This window comes from Ovis aries, chromosome 1 (genome assembly GCF_016772045.2).
Source record: "Ovis aries strain OAR_USU_Benz2616 breed Rambouillet chromosome 1, ARS-UI_Ramb_v3.0, whole genome shotgun sequence".
Taxonomy (NCBI): Eukaryota; Metazoa; Chordata; class Mammalia; order Artiodactyla; family Bovidae; genus Ovis; species Ovis aries.
This window is the reverse complement of record NC_056054.1, coordinates 104,782,273-104,795,642: the sequence shown is the minus strand read 5'-3', so window position 1 is coordinate 104,795,642 and position 13,370 is coordinate 104,782,273. Positions and strand designations below refer to the sequence as shown.

General features: G+C 52.7%; 2 protein-coding genes across 6 annotated transcripts in view; one reads left to right on the top strand and one right to left on the bottom strand.

The window, feature by feature from the left end:
* Positions 1-479: 479 nt before the first annotated feature.
* UBE2Q1 (ubiquitin conjugating enzyme E2 Q1) lies at positions 480-8,938 on the top strand. 3 transcript variants are annotated; one of them, XM_027975673.3, is made up of 13 exons: positions 480-924; positions 3,136-3,240; positions 3,576-3,680; positions 4,267-4,317; positions 5,844-5,984; positions 6,198-6,282; positions 6,546-6,606; positions 6,802-6,892; positions 7,004-7,062; positions 7,145-7,193; positions 7,471-7,566; positions 7,906-7,972; positions 8,434-8,938. In XM_027975673.3, the coding sequence occupies exons 1-13, from the start codon at positions 598-600 to the stop codon at positions 8,463-8,465; spliced, it is 1,269 nt and encodes a 422-aa protein (XP_027831474.1). In that variant the 5' UTR covers positions 480-597; the 3' UTR covers positions 8,466-8,938. The 3 variants fall into 3 exon arrangements, with proteins under 3 accessions (XP_027831474.1, XP_060270747.1, XP_060270739.1); XM_060414764.1 differs by lacking the exon at positions 7,906-7,972; XM_060414756.1 differs by having other exon boundaries at positions 7,906-8,938.
* Positions 8,939-10,237: 1,299 nt separating this feature from the next.
* TDRD10 (tudor domain containing 10) overlaps positions 10,238-13,370 on the bottom strand; it is a 52,392-nt gene continuing 49,259 nt past the window's right edge. For all 3 annotated transcript variants that reach the window (XM_012182462.5, XM_060414774.1, XM_060414769.1), the window contains 2 exons: positions 11,239-11,309; positions 10,238-11,040 (listed from right to left, as the gene is read on the bottom strand). In XM_012182462.5, coding sequence (XP_012037852.2) covers positions 11,008-11,040; positions 11,239-11,309 — 104 coding nt within the window. In that variant the 3' untranslated portion in view covers positions 10,238-11,007. The remainder of the gene's footprint in view (positions 11,041-11,238; positions 11,310-13,370) is intronic.

Sequence of the window (13,370 nt, the reverse complement as noted above, 5' to 3'; positions counted from 1 at the left end):
GGACCGCGCGCCGAGGACAGGCGGGTGGGTGCAGGATACAGATGATACAGCGGCGACCGCAGCTCTCTTTCTTCTCTGCTCACAGAAAGCCCTGCATGTTCATCACGGTTCCGGGCGGGGGAAGAAGAGCCCAGAGCAGGAAACACGGTCCCGCGCAGGTAGCCCCTGGGAGCACGCGGCGCCGGGTCACGTGAGAGGGGCTCGGCGGCGAGGGCTCTAGCACGCACGCACGCCATACGTAAACACGCACTGAGGAGCTGAAGGCGGCGAGCCCGAAGCCCCGGGTCACATGTACAGAACAAGGGGGCGGGAAGGAGAGAGGTGTCACGTGAAGGAGGTCGGAGCAGTGAGGTCACGTGACGGGGGACGGAGGCGGGGCCGCCGAGGAGGAGGAGGAGGGGCACGCGGCTTCCGGCGGTGGGGGGGGCCGGCGAGCGGAGGGGGGGGCCCTGTCCCGGAGGTGGCGGCGGCGCCATCTTGGCGAAGGGGGGATCAGGAAGTGCGGACCGCGGCGGCGGCGGCGGCGGCGGCGGCGGAGCCCGGAGCGGAGGCCGGAGGCTCCCGGCCCGCCGGCCCCGGAGCGGAGCGGAGCGGAGGATGCAGCAGCCGCAGCCGCAGGGGCAGCAGCAGCCGGGGCCGGGGCAGCAGCTGGGGGGCCAGGGGGCGGCGCCGGGGGCCGGGGGCGGCCCGGGGGGGGGCCCGGGGCCGGGGCCCTGCCTGAGGCGGGAGCTGAAGCTGCTCGAGTCCATCTTCCACCGCGGCCACGAGCGCTTCCGCATTGCCAGCGCCTGCCTGGACGAGCTGAGCTGCGAGTTCCTGCTGGCTGGGGCCGGAGGGGCCGGGGCGGGGGCCGCGCCCGGACCGCATCTCCCCCCACGGGGGTCGGTGCCTGGGGATCCCGTCCGCATCCACTGCAACATCACGGTGAGGACCCCCTCGTGTGCGCGTCTCTGGGGTCCTCTTGTCTGGGACTCACCCCACACAGCTTTTTGCTCTCGAGAGAGCTGGGAGGCCGAATCCCCTCTCGGGGTTCGGCTCTTTTTCTTCAGGTTGCACTTGTTTCTGACGCTTGAGATTCTGCCGTGGACCCAGAATCTCTACCCTTCATAGTCAGGGACACCCTGACATATGGCGCCTCGACTACCCCTTCCCATTACCCACCCACATCGCAAGGTTCATAATTTTGGCTCATTTTGGTTACTTCACGACTTTTCTTGACACCTGGGAATGCCCCTCTTCCTCGCCCCCCATCTCAAGGTTCCAGGCCTCTTCATTGACTTCAGCTGGAAGGACCTGGCTTGGAATTCTGTAGATTCAGTGATTACCCCCTTCTCAGAAGTACCTTTGGTTTAGGACGTTGCCACCTGTGAGATCCCTGCCCAGGTGTCTGTCATTCAGTCCCTCTTTCTCTCTGAATTTTACCAGTGATAGTTTGCAATTCATGACCCCTTTGCTTCCTCTCCTTTGGATTGCCTTTTATTCTGGTGTAACCTCTAATTCTCCTCCTTTTGCCCCAGCTGGTAGCTGCCACTCCCATCCTGTTCCCTATGGATATCTCCAGTTGCCCTGGGTTGTTACCTTTCCTAGTAATGATGGTGATGTGCAAGGGCAATCTCATTTGTTCTGAGTGGTAACAGTTCCTTTTCTCCCAGTGAGCATCATTCCATCCTAGGTGTGCAGGGCTGGGAAACACCTTACACGTCTTCCATTTAGGCTAGCCTCAAACATTCTGGAAATAGGGTTGGCGTCTGGTAATCTGGGAATACCTGATACTGCACGGTATAGCACTTAAAATGACTGATCCCATCTGATGTGGTAGTGTTGACCCTGCTGGGAGCACCGGGTCGCGAGCTAGGGGACAGTACTTTATCCAGGCAGGCACACTGCAAGTGGGAGTAGTCTGGAGAAAGACAGACTTGTGAATTGTGTGGCACTTGGGGGCCTGAATTCAGTTCACATGGTTCTTGTTTACTATCCCTTTCTTGCATCAAACCAGGTCAAGGTTTGGTGAGGCAAGCCTCAGCTTGGTTTGGATGGTGCCCCACCAAAACTCACGTGTTCCATTTTCCTCTCTCACTTTTTTCCATACTAAAAAGTCGAGATTGAAGGACTAGGTGTGGCCCTGTGAGCTGACAACTTGAGCATCTTTGATAATTTTTCTCCAGGATTGAGGATTAGAGCAGTGGCAGAGTTGAAGACCTTTTTAGGAGGTTCCCTTGGCATATGTGGAAACTTCTGGGATTGATTCCTTACCTGAATTATGCTTCCAATTCCTTAAGGGTAGGTTTGCCCGCTTCTACTTGCCTTCCCAGTTGCCAGAGGCCATCTACGCTCTTTGTCCCTGGAAAGAGGTTAGTTTAGAAGATTCTGAGACTCCCTGTGACCACTATAAAGAAGACTTGGCCTGAACTGGCCCCCTTGATTTGGGCAGAGGGGGAGTCTGGTCAGGCTGCATTTGGCACCACGGCTCAAGAATGCTGGGAATGTTAGCAGCGTAGGCTTTCTCCCAGCCTGCCATGTGGAGCCCTACAGCCTACGCCTGGACTGAGAGGGTGGCAGGTTCCCAAAGGAGAGGTGGGAAGAAGTGGCCTTTGAGGCATTCTGTTAGGAGTGGAGTGGGAAGCTTCTTCCTGCCTCCCTTTTACTTTCAGGTTTTAGAGACATCATCTAATTTTTAATTCCTCCGTCCCTAGCTAAAATGAAAGTAATCTGTGGTCTCTGGTTTTTTTCTGCCGGTGTGATTGTGATGAGGCGATCCTTTCCTCCACTGATAAAGGAGGGTCGGAGGCCTGGGTGTGGGGTGTGGGAGCTTAAGGCCTGGAGCTTGTTGAGGCAACACAGGAGGTAGGAAACCATACTCATCCTCAGCACAGTTTGGCTGTGCTGCTTCTCTGATGTTTACTCTTGAAAGAAAAGGACCAGGCTTCTTGGAAAGGGTCATCCCAGGGACTTGTTTCTCCTGGTCTGGGATTTGTTGGGAACCTGGCTCTGAGCTGGGCTTGTATATGTGTGTGGGGGGAAGGGGGCGGATGGTGGAGGGCAAACGGACTGGAAGTCTTGGGGCAGGGAAGGCAGGCAAAGTCTAGCTTTCCCGAGTCTCCTGTCTTGACTGCTCTCCCTGCTCTTTCCCCATAGGAGTCATACCCTGCGGTGCCCCCCATCTGGTCAGTGGAGTCCGATGACCCTAACTTGGCTGCTGTCTTGGAGAGGCTGGTGGACATAAAGAAAGGGAATACTCTGGTGAGGGGGCCAAGGTGTTGAGGAGGGAGTGCATTTTCCTCCTGTGAGACCCATGCCATGAAAACATCCTGTGAAACGTGTGTCTGGAAAGTGGGTGGTGCAGTAGCCTGAACATTTGAGGCAGACGTCCTGGGGGAGTTGCTTCCTGAAGCCAGAGGGAGAGCCCTGCACCTGCCCCAGGATTCGTCCCGTAAGCTCTTCCCCACAGCCCCGGGGTCTGTGAGTTCCAGAGAACTAGGTACCAATTTGGGGGCTGAGATAAGAGCTCACCCGTGTGCCTGTCGGTATTGGGGTGGGGAAGGAGTGTTTGACGTCACTGTGATCCCCTACCCCAGCTACTGCAGCATCTGAAGAGGATCATCTCCGACCTGTGTAAACTCTATAACCTCCCTCAGCATCCAGACGTGGAGATGCTGGATCAGCCCTTGCCAGCCGAGCAGGTGAGCACCTGAGGGGCTTTGAACCCTGTTACGCAGAGTTACCCCCACAGACAGTGCTCAGGAAATACATGCTACTTGAGATGAACCTGCAGAAGTTTCTCTCCAGTACTATTCCAGACATGTACACATATCATGACTCTCGGCCTCTCCTCCAGATGTTCGGAATCCAGCTAAATGGGGCACCAGTAACTTCACCCCTCTGATCAAACACTCTCAAGGTCATCCCTCGGGGGGATGTTTACCATTAGCAGTAGGTAACCATTGGGGACTGAGGCCCCTTGTTAAGATCCAAGAATGCAGTTCAGTCTAGAGATTGAGTAAAGGGGTTCTTGGGGAGATTAAACTGGGATTTGTGAGTTAGGTGGCAGAAACAGCCACTGTGCTTCTCTTGTTTGGCGTGTAGTAGACCGGCAGTGAAGTCATTCCCTGGACTGTTGCTTCTACACAGCTCTGACTGGTAGAGAGGCTGGTAGCCTTATGGGCAGGTGCACAGCTTCCAGACCCAAAGGCTCAGGGGAGTAGGTCAGAGGCTGCATACTAGGAAGCCACCAGGGTCTGACCTCCATCTTTTCCCTCCCTACTGCAGTGTACACAGGAAGACGTGTCTTCAGAAGATGAAGATGAAGAGATGCCTGAGGTAGGCTTCTACCCAAGACAGTACTGGTGGGACTTTCTTTCAGTCAGCAGCATTGAGAGCCTGCTATGTACAGAGCTCCGGTCTAAACTGGGGAGAGAGAAATACCAAATGAATAAAGACAGCTGTACTGACCTGGGGGAACAGCAGTGTAGTAGAGGAGACGGCGCCCATGTCCAACCACCGAAGACAGATAAGTGCAAATCTGTTTACAGTAAACAGTCACCATGTTAATCTCAGATGGCTTTGTAGTCAGACCTGAGCTTGCATCCTCTATCTCCCAGCTCTCTTGATTGGGGGATTTTATCTGTTCCACTAAGGTACTACTACTGCAGTTTTCTTATTTATAAAATGGGATGTTAATATCTACTACATAGGGTTGTCTTTAAGATTAAATAAGGCATTCATGTGAAAGGCTCCATTCCGTACATAAGTGCTAAATACTTGGTGATGTTCTCTAAAAACAACTTGGTTAAGAACTTCAGAGCCAGACCAAATTTGATGTGCATCTTAGTTCTATTAAGAGTTTATGACTTTGTGGGTATGATAACCTCACCTGGACCTCGGCGTTCTCATTCGTAGTATGGGGATAACCTCACCTGGACCTCGGCGTTCTCATTTGTAGTATGGGGGTAATGATAAAATAATGGCATGGTGGTTATAAGAACTAAATGAGCTAGTGTCTAGCATCTCAGCAACTAGTAGAATAATTAGGAAATTAGTATCACCGCATCCTGCCAGAGGAGATCGTGATTACTTTGTTTCTCTGCACTGAATTAACATCTTAGGTTCTGCAACTTCTGTAACTTTGTTAGGGTCTTAAGCTGCACAAAGGCCCCAGGATACATGAAACATTCTCCTGTCAGACTGCAGACAGCCCTCCAAAGTCTGGCTGAAACGGGCTGCTCCCCCGTGTACAGTGAACTAGTCCCTCACTTGGAGCAGGGTGAATAGGGGCTGGTTCTGTTCCTGGCCCCTGCTCTCTGCACTCTGGACCCCCTTCCTTATTTCCATCTTGGCAGTGGGTGCCTCTGCCTATCTCCTCAGTCCCTGCACTTGGGAAGGCAGGAGGTTTCTCCCTTAGACCTGGAGTCCTGGGAACTCCTGGGTACAGAAGTCACCTGATGAAACATGAGCTTTGAGTCACAGTGTCAGGCCAAAGTCATTCTAGGAATTAAGGAAGAGTTTGTGCTGCCAAGGGAGAGCTGTAGGGATAGTTGGGGCAGGGTAGATCTAGGGAACAAGAAAGCCGAGTCTCTGCTTGCTGTCCCTAGACCTTTTTGTAGCCCTGCAGCTTGAGAACTGGATCGGAGAGATTTGCCTCGTCTTTTAGACTGTGAAGGGAGTGGGGCTGGGAGCTTTCCAGCAGTGGAAAGGGTATTGTACTCGCTCGGCTCCAGACAGACCGCAGCCGTCTGTCTTCTCCACCTGCAGCTCTAAGTCATATGGGACTGGAGAAGGGAAAGGCCTCCACAGTGTGTGTTGCTTGCTTTCTTTTGTCCCACTCCTACCCCACGCATCCCCCCTAGGACACAGAAGACCTAGATCACTATGAAATGAAAGAAGAAGAGCCAGCGGAGGGCAAGAAATCTGAAGATGATGGCATCGGAAAAGAAAACTTGGCCATACTAGAGAAAATTAAAAAGAACCAGAGGCAAGATTACTTAAATGTACGTGCCCTCTAGGGAGAAGCTGGGCCTAGGGGTTGGCTGGTGCTGGCTGGGAGGTGGTAGGCCATCGGGTGACAGGGTGGGAAACAGCATCTCCTTTGGGGTGGGTTATCAGTGTGCCTCATCCTTGCCTAACCGTGGGGCATACTGCAGCCTACCCCTCGAGTCTAGCACGTGACGTGAGATGTTCTGCCCTCCATGCTTCCTTTGTAGGGTGCGGTATCTGGCTCGGTGCAGGCTACTGACCGGCTGATGAAGGAGCTCAGGGATATATACCGATCACAGAGTTTCAAAGGTGGTAAGTTTGTCTCACAGCAGGGTCTGAACGCGAGCTTTTCAGAAAGAAGGACACGGTGGCGGCAGTAGATACGTGGATGCTGACCAAGTTTTTAGGCCAAGGATGGAACACCCCTCATAGTGGCTTAGATGGGAGGCATGTCTGTGTGGGATGAACCTGGAGCCTTTGACCTTTTTTTCTTCTCAGCCTGGGAGAGGGATCTGCATCAGGTCCCGCTTAGCACTGGGACCATCATCTGATGACATCCTTCTTCCCTCCTTCAGGAAACTACGCAGTCGAACTCGTGAATGACAGTCTGTATGATTGGAATGTCAAACTCCTCAAGTAAGTGGCGGCTATGGGGCTGGAAAGGAAGTTGAGTAGTGAGTGCAGTCACTGTGGTGGGAGTCTCCAGGGCCAGCCATCCCGGGAGCGGGTGTGGGCAGTGGCTTAGCCCTCTGCTGCTTGCCCCAGGGGCAGTGGGAGCCTCAAGGCTCCTGACTTAGACCCAGAGCTAAGCCTAAACTGGTTGCTTCCTAGAGTTGACCAGGACAGCGCTTTGCACAACGATCTCCAGATCCTCAAAGAGAAAGAAGGAGCCGACTTCATCCTACTTAACTTTTCTTTTAAAGTAAGTCCTTCCTCTCCAGTCTTTCCCGGGCCTAGCCATCCTTTCCACCTTCCAGTCCTGCAGAGGGCCCTGACCTCCCCTCCCTGATGGCTGCCTCCATCTCTCCCTCAGGATAACTTTCCCTTTGACCCGCCGTTTGTCAGGGTTGTGTCTCCAGTCCTCTCTGGAGGGTGAGTGGCTCAGCAAGGGCAGAGGGTGAAGAAGGGTTGGGGAACTTTTGCCAGGCATAGCTAACTAACCTTTCTTCTGCAGGTATGTTCTGGGCGGAGGTGCCATATGCATGGAACTTCTCACCAAGCAGGTGAGCCTGTCTCTTGTTTTTTGCCTGGCTGGTCTGGGCAGGGCTAGGGTGACCTTTACCCTTCACCCCTCCATCAAGGGTTGGGTGATGGGCATAAATGGCCCTTTCATTCTGCCTGGCAGGGCTTACACTCACTGACCTGGGCAAATGGGTGATGGCTGTTCTGGGAGTTCAGGGCAGGGGCCCTTCTGTGGCTGCAGCTGCTCTCTGGAGAACCAGCATCGGGTTTCTCTGGCAAGTCTGCTGACTCGTTTGCTCTGCCCACATTGTCACTTAGGGCTGGAGCAGTGCCTACTCAATAGAGTCGGTGATCATGCAGATCAGTGCCACACTGGTGAAGGGGAAAGCCCGAGTGCAGTTTGGAGCCAACAAAGTAAGGAGCCCAGACCCTGGCCTGGTGGGGCTGCCGGGAGCCGTGTAAGTTCAGGCCCCTAGGAGGCCACAGTGGGGTTGAGCCGCCGCGCTGGCGAGTGGGCCTAGTGTACCCGCCGTGGGGGCAGAGCAGGCCTCGGCCTCAGGGCAGCCGAAGACTCGGGGGGGGGGTGCCCGTCTGGAAAGGGAAAGCTAGGGGGTTGTACCCTGTGGGAACCTCCCAGGTAGAGGGTACTTAGTCTGTCAGCAGAGCGCAGCGCTGGGAGCCGGGTCTCTGGGCGGCAGCGAGGCTGCAGCCAGCCGTGTCTGGTGGCCTGATCTGGTGGCTTCCTCTCCCCAGTCTCAGTACAGTCTGACAAGAGCACAGCAGTCCTACAAGTCCTTGGTGCAGATCCACGAAAAAAACGGTGAGGCTGGAGCGCGACTCGAGATCCGGACCTTTGCCAAGCCCGAGGTTTCCATCCGGCTAAACAGCAAGAACCCCTTTTGGTGTCTGAGCCTTTTCCACCTGTTAGCACGGCACCTGTCCCTGTGCCCAGGGAATTCAGTGAGCTGGAGGGGAGCGTGCGCCACTCTCCTCCAGTAAGCCAGTGGTGGTCAGGGCACAGGTAGACTGGGCGCCGCCCCACCTGCCCACCGCCCTGTGAGCACGTTCACCTCACTGGTGTCATCTCAGGGTGGGTGCCTCATTCTCCGTCACAGTTTCCAAGTAGGCAGTTCCTCACCTGCCCATATAGCTTCTCTCCCTGCACCAGGGAGCCTTTGCAGGATCTTTTCACCTCTGACCCTGGAGACATCTTCAGTGATTAGGGCTAGGAGGGTGGGCAAAACAATCTCCACCTCACCATTTTCTTCCATTTCTTTGCAGGCTGGTACACACCCCCGAAGGAAGATGGCTAACCCAGGAGTGCCATCCCCTTCCTCCTTCCCCAGGCACCACTGGACCAATTACCTTTGAATGCTGTATTTGGATCTCACGCTGCCTCTGTGGTTCCCTCCCTCATTTTTCCTGGACGTGATAGCTCTGCCTATTGCAGGACAATGATGGCTATTCTAAACGCTAAGGGAAAAAAAAAAACACACACACACAGAACTGTTTCAAGTACTCAAGACTGACTTACAGACCAACCAACCACCTGGCTGGAACCCTTGCTAGCAGGCATTCTTATAAAAGAAACTTTCGAGCCTCCTTATATTGCTGGAAACTCAGCTGTGCTCCAGACTAGAGCCTCCTTACCTATGCTATGGATTTTTAATTTATTTTCTCTTATTTCATGTACACTGCTTTTTTTGGTTACAGTGTATGATGGATGTGTATGAAAAAAAATGTATCTTTGGGAAAACAATTACAGTTTGTTAATTTGAAGACGCTGGTTTTGACTCATCTTTATTTTTATTTTCATAGCTTACCCTTCCCCCATCCCCTGAATTCCTTCAGCAGTTGGGGGAGGGGTACCAGGGTCACTGTGGCTTTGGGAGCCATGAGGGGCTGCACTTCACTGCCAAAGCCAGAGAAAGGTGGAGCTGAAGCACATGCCTGCCTCAGCCGAAAGGGCTCTGGAGTGACCAGACTTGTACCCCCTGGAAGGCAGAGCTCAGCCTGCTGAACCGCAAAGCAGGCTGAAATGATGACCCTTATTCTTAACTTCTAGTCACAGGTGTTTTCAAATTTCTAAGAAGAATAACAAGGAGGCCTAAGAGGCTGCTTCACAGAACTACTTTTAAATGAACTGAATAGGAATGGGGCCAGTCTCAAGCATGTATGTGGTCCTTCTGATCTCAGCAACAGGCTGTGTAGCTACCATTCGTGTTCACTGGTCACCCTTCCCAGGAAGTGGCACTGAAGGGCGATGGTTGGGAGCTCTGTTGCTGCTCCCCTTGTCTGTTGCTTCATTTATTCCTAACAGAAGAGCCAGGCAGAGCTCCGAAGTTGTTTGGCTTGGAGACTGAATTCTAAGGCACTTTCATAATGTGGGTCCTACTGGAAAGGATTGGCTTTAAGGGGTTTGGTCCATCTACCTGTGGGCCCCACTCAGGCTCAGAACCGCTGTGGAGGCAGGTCCATGAGCTGACCTGCCGGTGCTGGGTCTGTGCCTGCTGTGTAAGTACATCTGTGCCGCCTCCTGGTCAGCGAGCTTGCTCAGGGGCAGAGACGGCCTCCAGAACCTGCCTACAGACTGGATGGTGAAATGCCAGAGGCCAGGGATGGCCAAGTGAGGATGAGGATGTGTCTTAGCTTAAACAGCACAGCCATCTGAAACCTCTAGGATGCCAGAGTTCTGTATGCTTTGACACAACTATTTTAACTTTGGTCACTCCCCCCGCCCCCAATTAAGGGATTTTGATGTTTTGCTGCTTCAGGTGGATGCAGAGTTCACCGGAACCACTCAACGCTGCTCTAACCCTCCCACACCCACCTGGTACAGGGTGCTCATTTATGCTGAGGTGGAGGTAAAGAGGGCAGGCACCCACAGGGAAACTCATTTCATGGAGCTGAGATCTAGTTCTCAAGGCCTCTGCCTTTTTTCTGGACTTATCACCAGCCCTGGCTGGAACGTACTATAGGTTGTGTTTTTAGTAATGTGTGCTGTGAGCTGTCCTCTGTACAATGTATTTTGTAATGTATTTTTCTCATCTACCAAAGGATGGAACAAATAAAATTATTTAAATAGTTTGGCTCTAATCAAATTATTATTTAAAGAAAGAATGGGGGGGTCACGTTCACCTGACGTAAAGGGAAGCACCAGCTCCTGTGCGCTGTAGCTATATAAACACCAACTCTCCAAGAAAATCTTATCAAACCTAGCAGTCCTTTCTATGACCTTACGTTAGGCTCCTAATGAAGTTACATGGTTAAGGGGAAAAAAAAAAAGGCCACATCATCTGGAACCAGTGTTCTGTCTACCAAGAGGGCGAAGAAAAGAAACAAACCTTATCTTGCACGAGTGTACATCTATGTCCCACACAGGGTTTGAATAGCCGGCACACGGCAGCTCCCAGCCTGTGGCTTCAGCTTTAGAGGGCAGAACTGGGGGGGTGGCTAGATAGGAATCAGTCACCCCAAATGTGAAGTATGCTGACGCTTATTCACCAAGCCGACAGGTCAGTGTTCAGATGCCCCCTACCTGATTCTACGCTGGAATGCCAAGGAAAGTTAAGCAGTGGGCCCCTCCATTCTCCAGAATCTGTCAGGGCAACTTATATCATGCTCTGGGGTTACAAAAAAAAAAAAGGGAAAAAATACACTGGCTACATCAGACTTTCAACCTCATGGAAGCTTCCCTGTTTGGTTCAAATGTTCATGGTGAAGACACACTGAGAAGTAAGCTGGGGGAAGGCAAAGGGGGATCCAATCAGTCCTGGGCACCCCCAAGGCCTCAAGAGGGAAAGGGCAGGAGGGCAGAATCCAGACAGGAGAGGGAGCATGCTGATCGCAGCCACGTCACTTAAACTCTTCAAACTTCAGGATGTGTGACTGGAAGAGAAAGATAAAATCTGAGTGGGAAGGAAGGACCGGCCCCCCCAGGCAGTCCACCCCACCCCTGGACAACTTCAGTTTGCTTCCTCTACAGGAATGACAGGTAAATATGCAGCACCCAGGCCGAGGCCGGGGGGTGGCTGCAGCTGAGACCCTGGGGTGGGAGGGAAGGAACAGGAGACACAGGGCAGTTACCTCCAAGTTCAAAGCACCAGTGATTTTCCCTTTGAGGATGCGATGAATAACCTGATTTGAACTCAAAATACCTGCAAAACAAAATACAAGAACAAAACCTTGGTATTTGTTGGTCCGGCAGGAGGAGCAAGGGAGGGAAGCGAGAGGCTGGGGCTGCAGGAAAGGGTTCTGGCTGCAGACCAGCTCCTGCGGACAAGTCTCTGCTAGTCAGAGCTCACTCCCAGCTGCCAGGATAACGTGAGATAATCAGCACTGAAGAGGGAGGAGAGGGGGAGGGCAAAGTGAGAGCACATAAAAGGAAGCATTATACTTGTTAAAATGATTACGGGTATCTGAGATTGCACATTTCCTAATGGAAATTCTGGGGACAGAAAACGGTTTACTCAACTCTGCTCTGAGTTTTGGCTGGTGAAATGGAAGTTAAAAGACAGACAGCCTTTATACCACGACGAGTGAGCATTCCTACCTGCTGGGACAAGGCAGGGCAGGGCGCTGGTCAGACACTCGCCTTTATCCAGTCTGCCCTTAATCAGCTCCTGCCATTCCCACCCCCACACTCTGGGACTGTCTGTATGCATGCAACTGGCTCATATCAAGGGGAGACCTCAGTGCTACCCTCACCCAGGCCGTTTTCTTACTATGAAACATGAAGAAGTCCCTTTCATTTTTCTGAGCCTTACTTTCCCCATCCATATAATTGTACACCTGCCCACCCGGCCTCAGGACCATACTCCACATGAGAGCTGAGCAACCCCCCATCTGGGCTGTACACTTTGGCCCTTCTGACAGGCTTGGAGCTGCTCTTAGAGGGCAGGGGGCTCCTTACTCTGGGCTACCCTCCAACACCCAAGCAGTCAGGTCCGGCCTACAAGACACTCCCCAGCCCTGTCTGCTGCGTGAGTCCCCAAGCTGAGCCTCTTCATGCAATGACCCAAGACGACCTCTGGGTGGTGCCCCCTCACCACTGGGCACAAGCCCATAAGCGTAGCAGGGAGGCTTGGCTCTGCACTTTGAGGAAGCGCTTTTCCATCCTGGTTTGTGTGTGTGTGTGTTTCTTTACATCCACTTCTCCTCAGCCCCTTAAAGCACTCTTTCACCCTTTCACATCTCACTTAAACCCCAGTCTTGAGAAGAGCCAGAGCAAAGAAGTGGCCTCGCCATTTCAAGGTTGCAGAACTGAGGCCCCACAGGTGTCCAGATCTAAAGTAACAACCCCTCACATCATGTACAAAAATAAACTCAAAATGGTTTAAAGACTTAAGCATAGACATGACACCATAAAACTCCTAGAAGAGAACACAAAACATTCTCTGACAAAAATCACAGCAATATTGTCTTAAATCAGTCTCGCAAGGCAAGAGAAATAAAAGCAAAAATAAACCAGTGGAACCTAATCAAATTTAAAAGCTTCTCCACAGCAAAAGAAACCATCAAACAAAAAGACAACGGACAGACTTGGAGAAAATACTGGCAAATGATGCAACCAACAAGGAGTTAATTTCAAAAATATACAAACAGTTCATACAGTTTAACATCAAAAAAACAAACAACCCAATAAAAAATGAGCATCAGGGGCTTCCCTGGTGGCTCGGTGGTAAAGAATCTGCCTGCCAATGCAGGAGACACGGTTTCCATCCCTGGTCCAGGAAGACCCCACCTGCTGCAGAGCAACTCAGAGAAGGCAATGGCACCCCACTCCAGTACTCTTGCCTGGAAAATCCCATGGACCGAGGAGCCTGGTAGGCTGCAGTCCATGGGGTCGCTACTAGTCAGACACGACTGAGCGACTTCACTTTCACTTTTCACTTTCATGCATTGGAGAAGGAAATGGCAACCCACTCCAGTGTTCTTGCCTGGAGAATCCCAGGGACGGGGGAGCCTGGTGGGCTGCCATCCATGGGGTCGCACAGAGTCGGACACGACTGAAGCGACTTAGCAGCAGCAGCAGCAGAGCAACTAAGCTCATGCACAACTACTGAGCCGGTGCTCTAGAGCCCAGGGAATCGCAACCACTGCACCCACGTGCTGCAACTACTGAGCACCATGCGCCCTAGGGCCTGCGCTCCACAGCAAGAGAAGCCACCGCAGCGCGAAGCATGCGCGCAGCTGGGTAGCCCCCACCTGCCGCAACT

Coding starts and splice junctions, on each gene's coding strand:
- UBE2Q1 (XM_060414756.1), top strand. CDS start 598: ATGCAGCAGCCGCAGCCGCAGGGGCAGCAGCAGCCGGGGCCGGGGCAG. Junction 5,985..6,197: donor AGAGGCAAGATTACTTAAAT/GTACGTGCCCTC, acceptor CTTCCTTTGTAG/GGTGCGGTATCTGGCTCGGT. Junction 7,567..7,905: donor TGCAGTTTGGAGCCAACAAA/GTAAGGAGCCCA, acceptor TCCTCTCCCCAG/TCTCAGTACAGTCTGACAAG.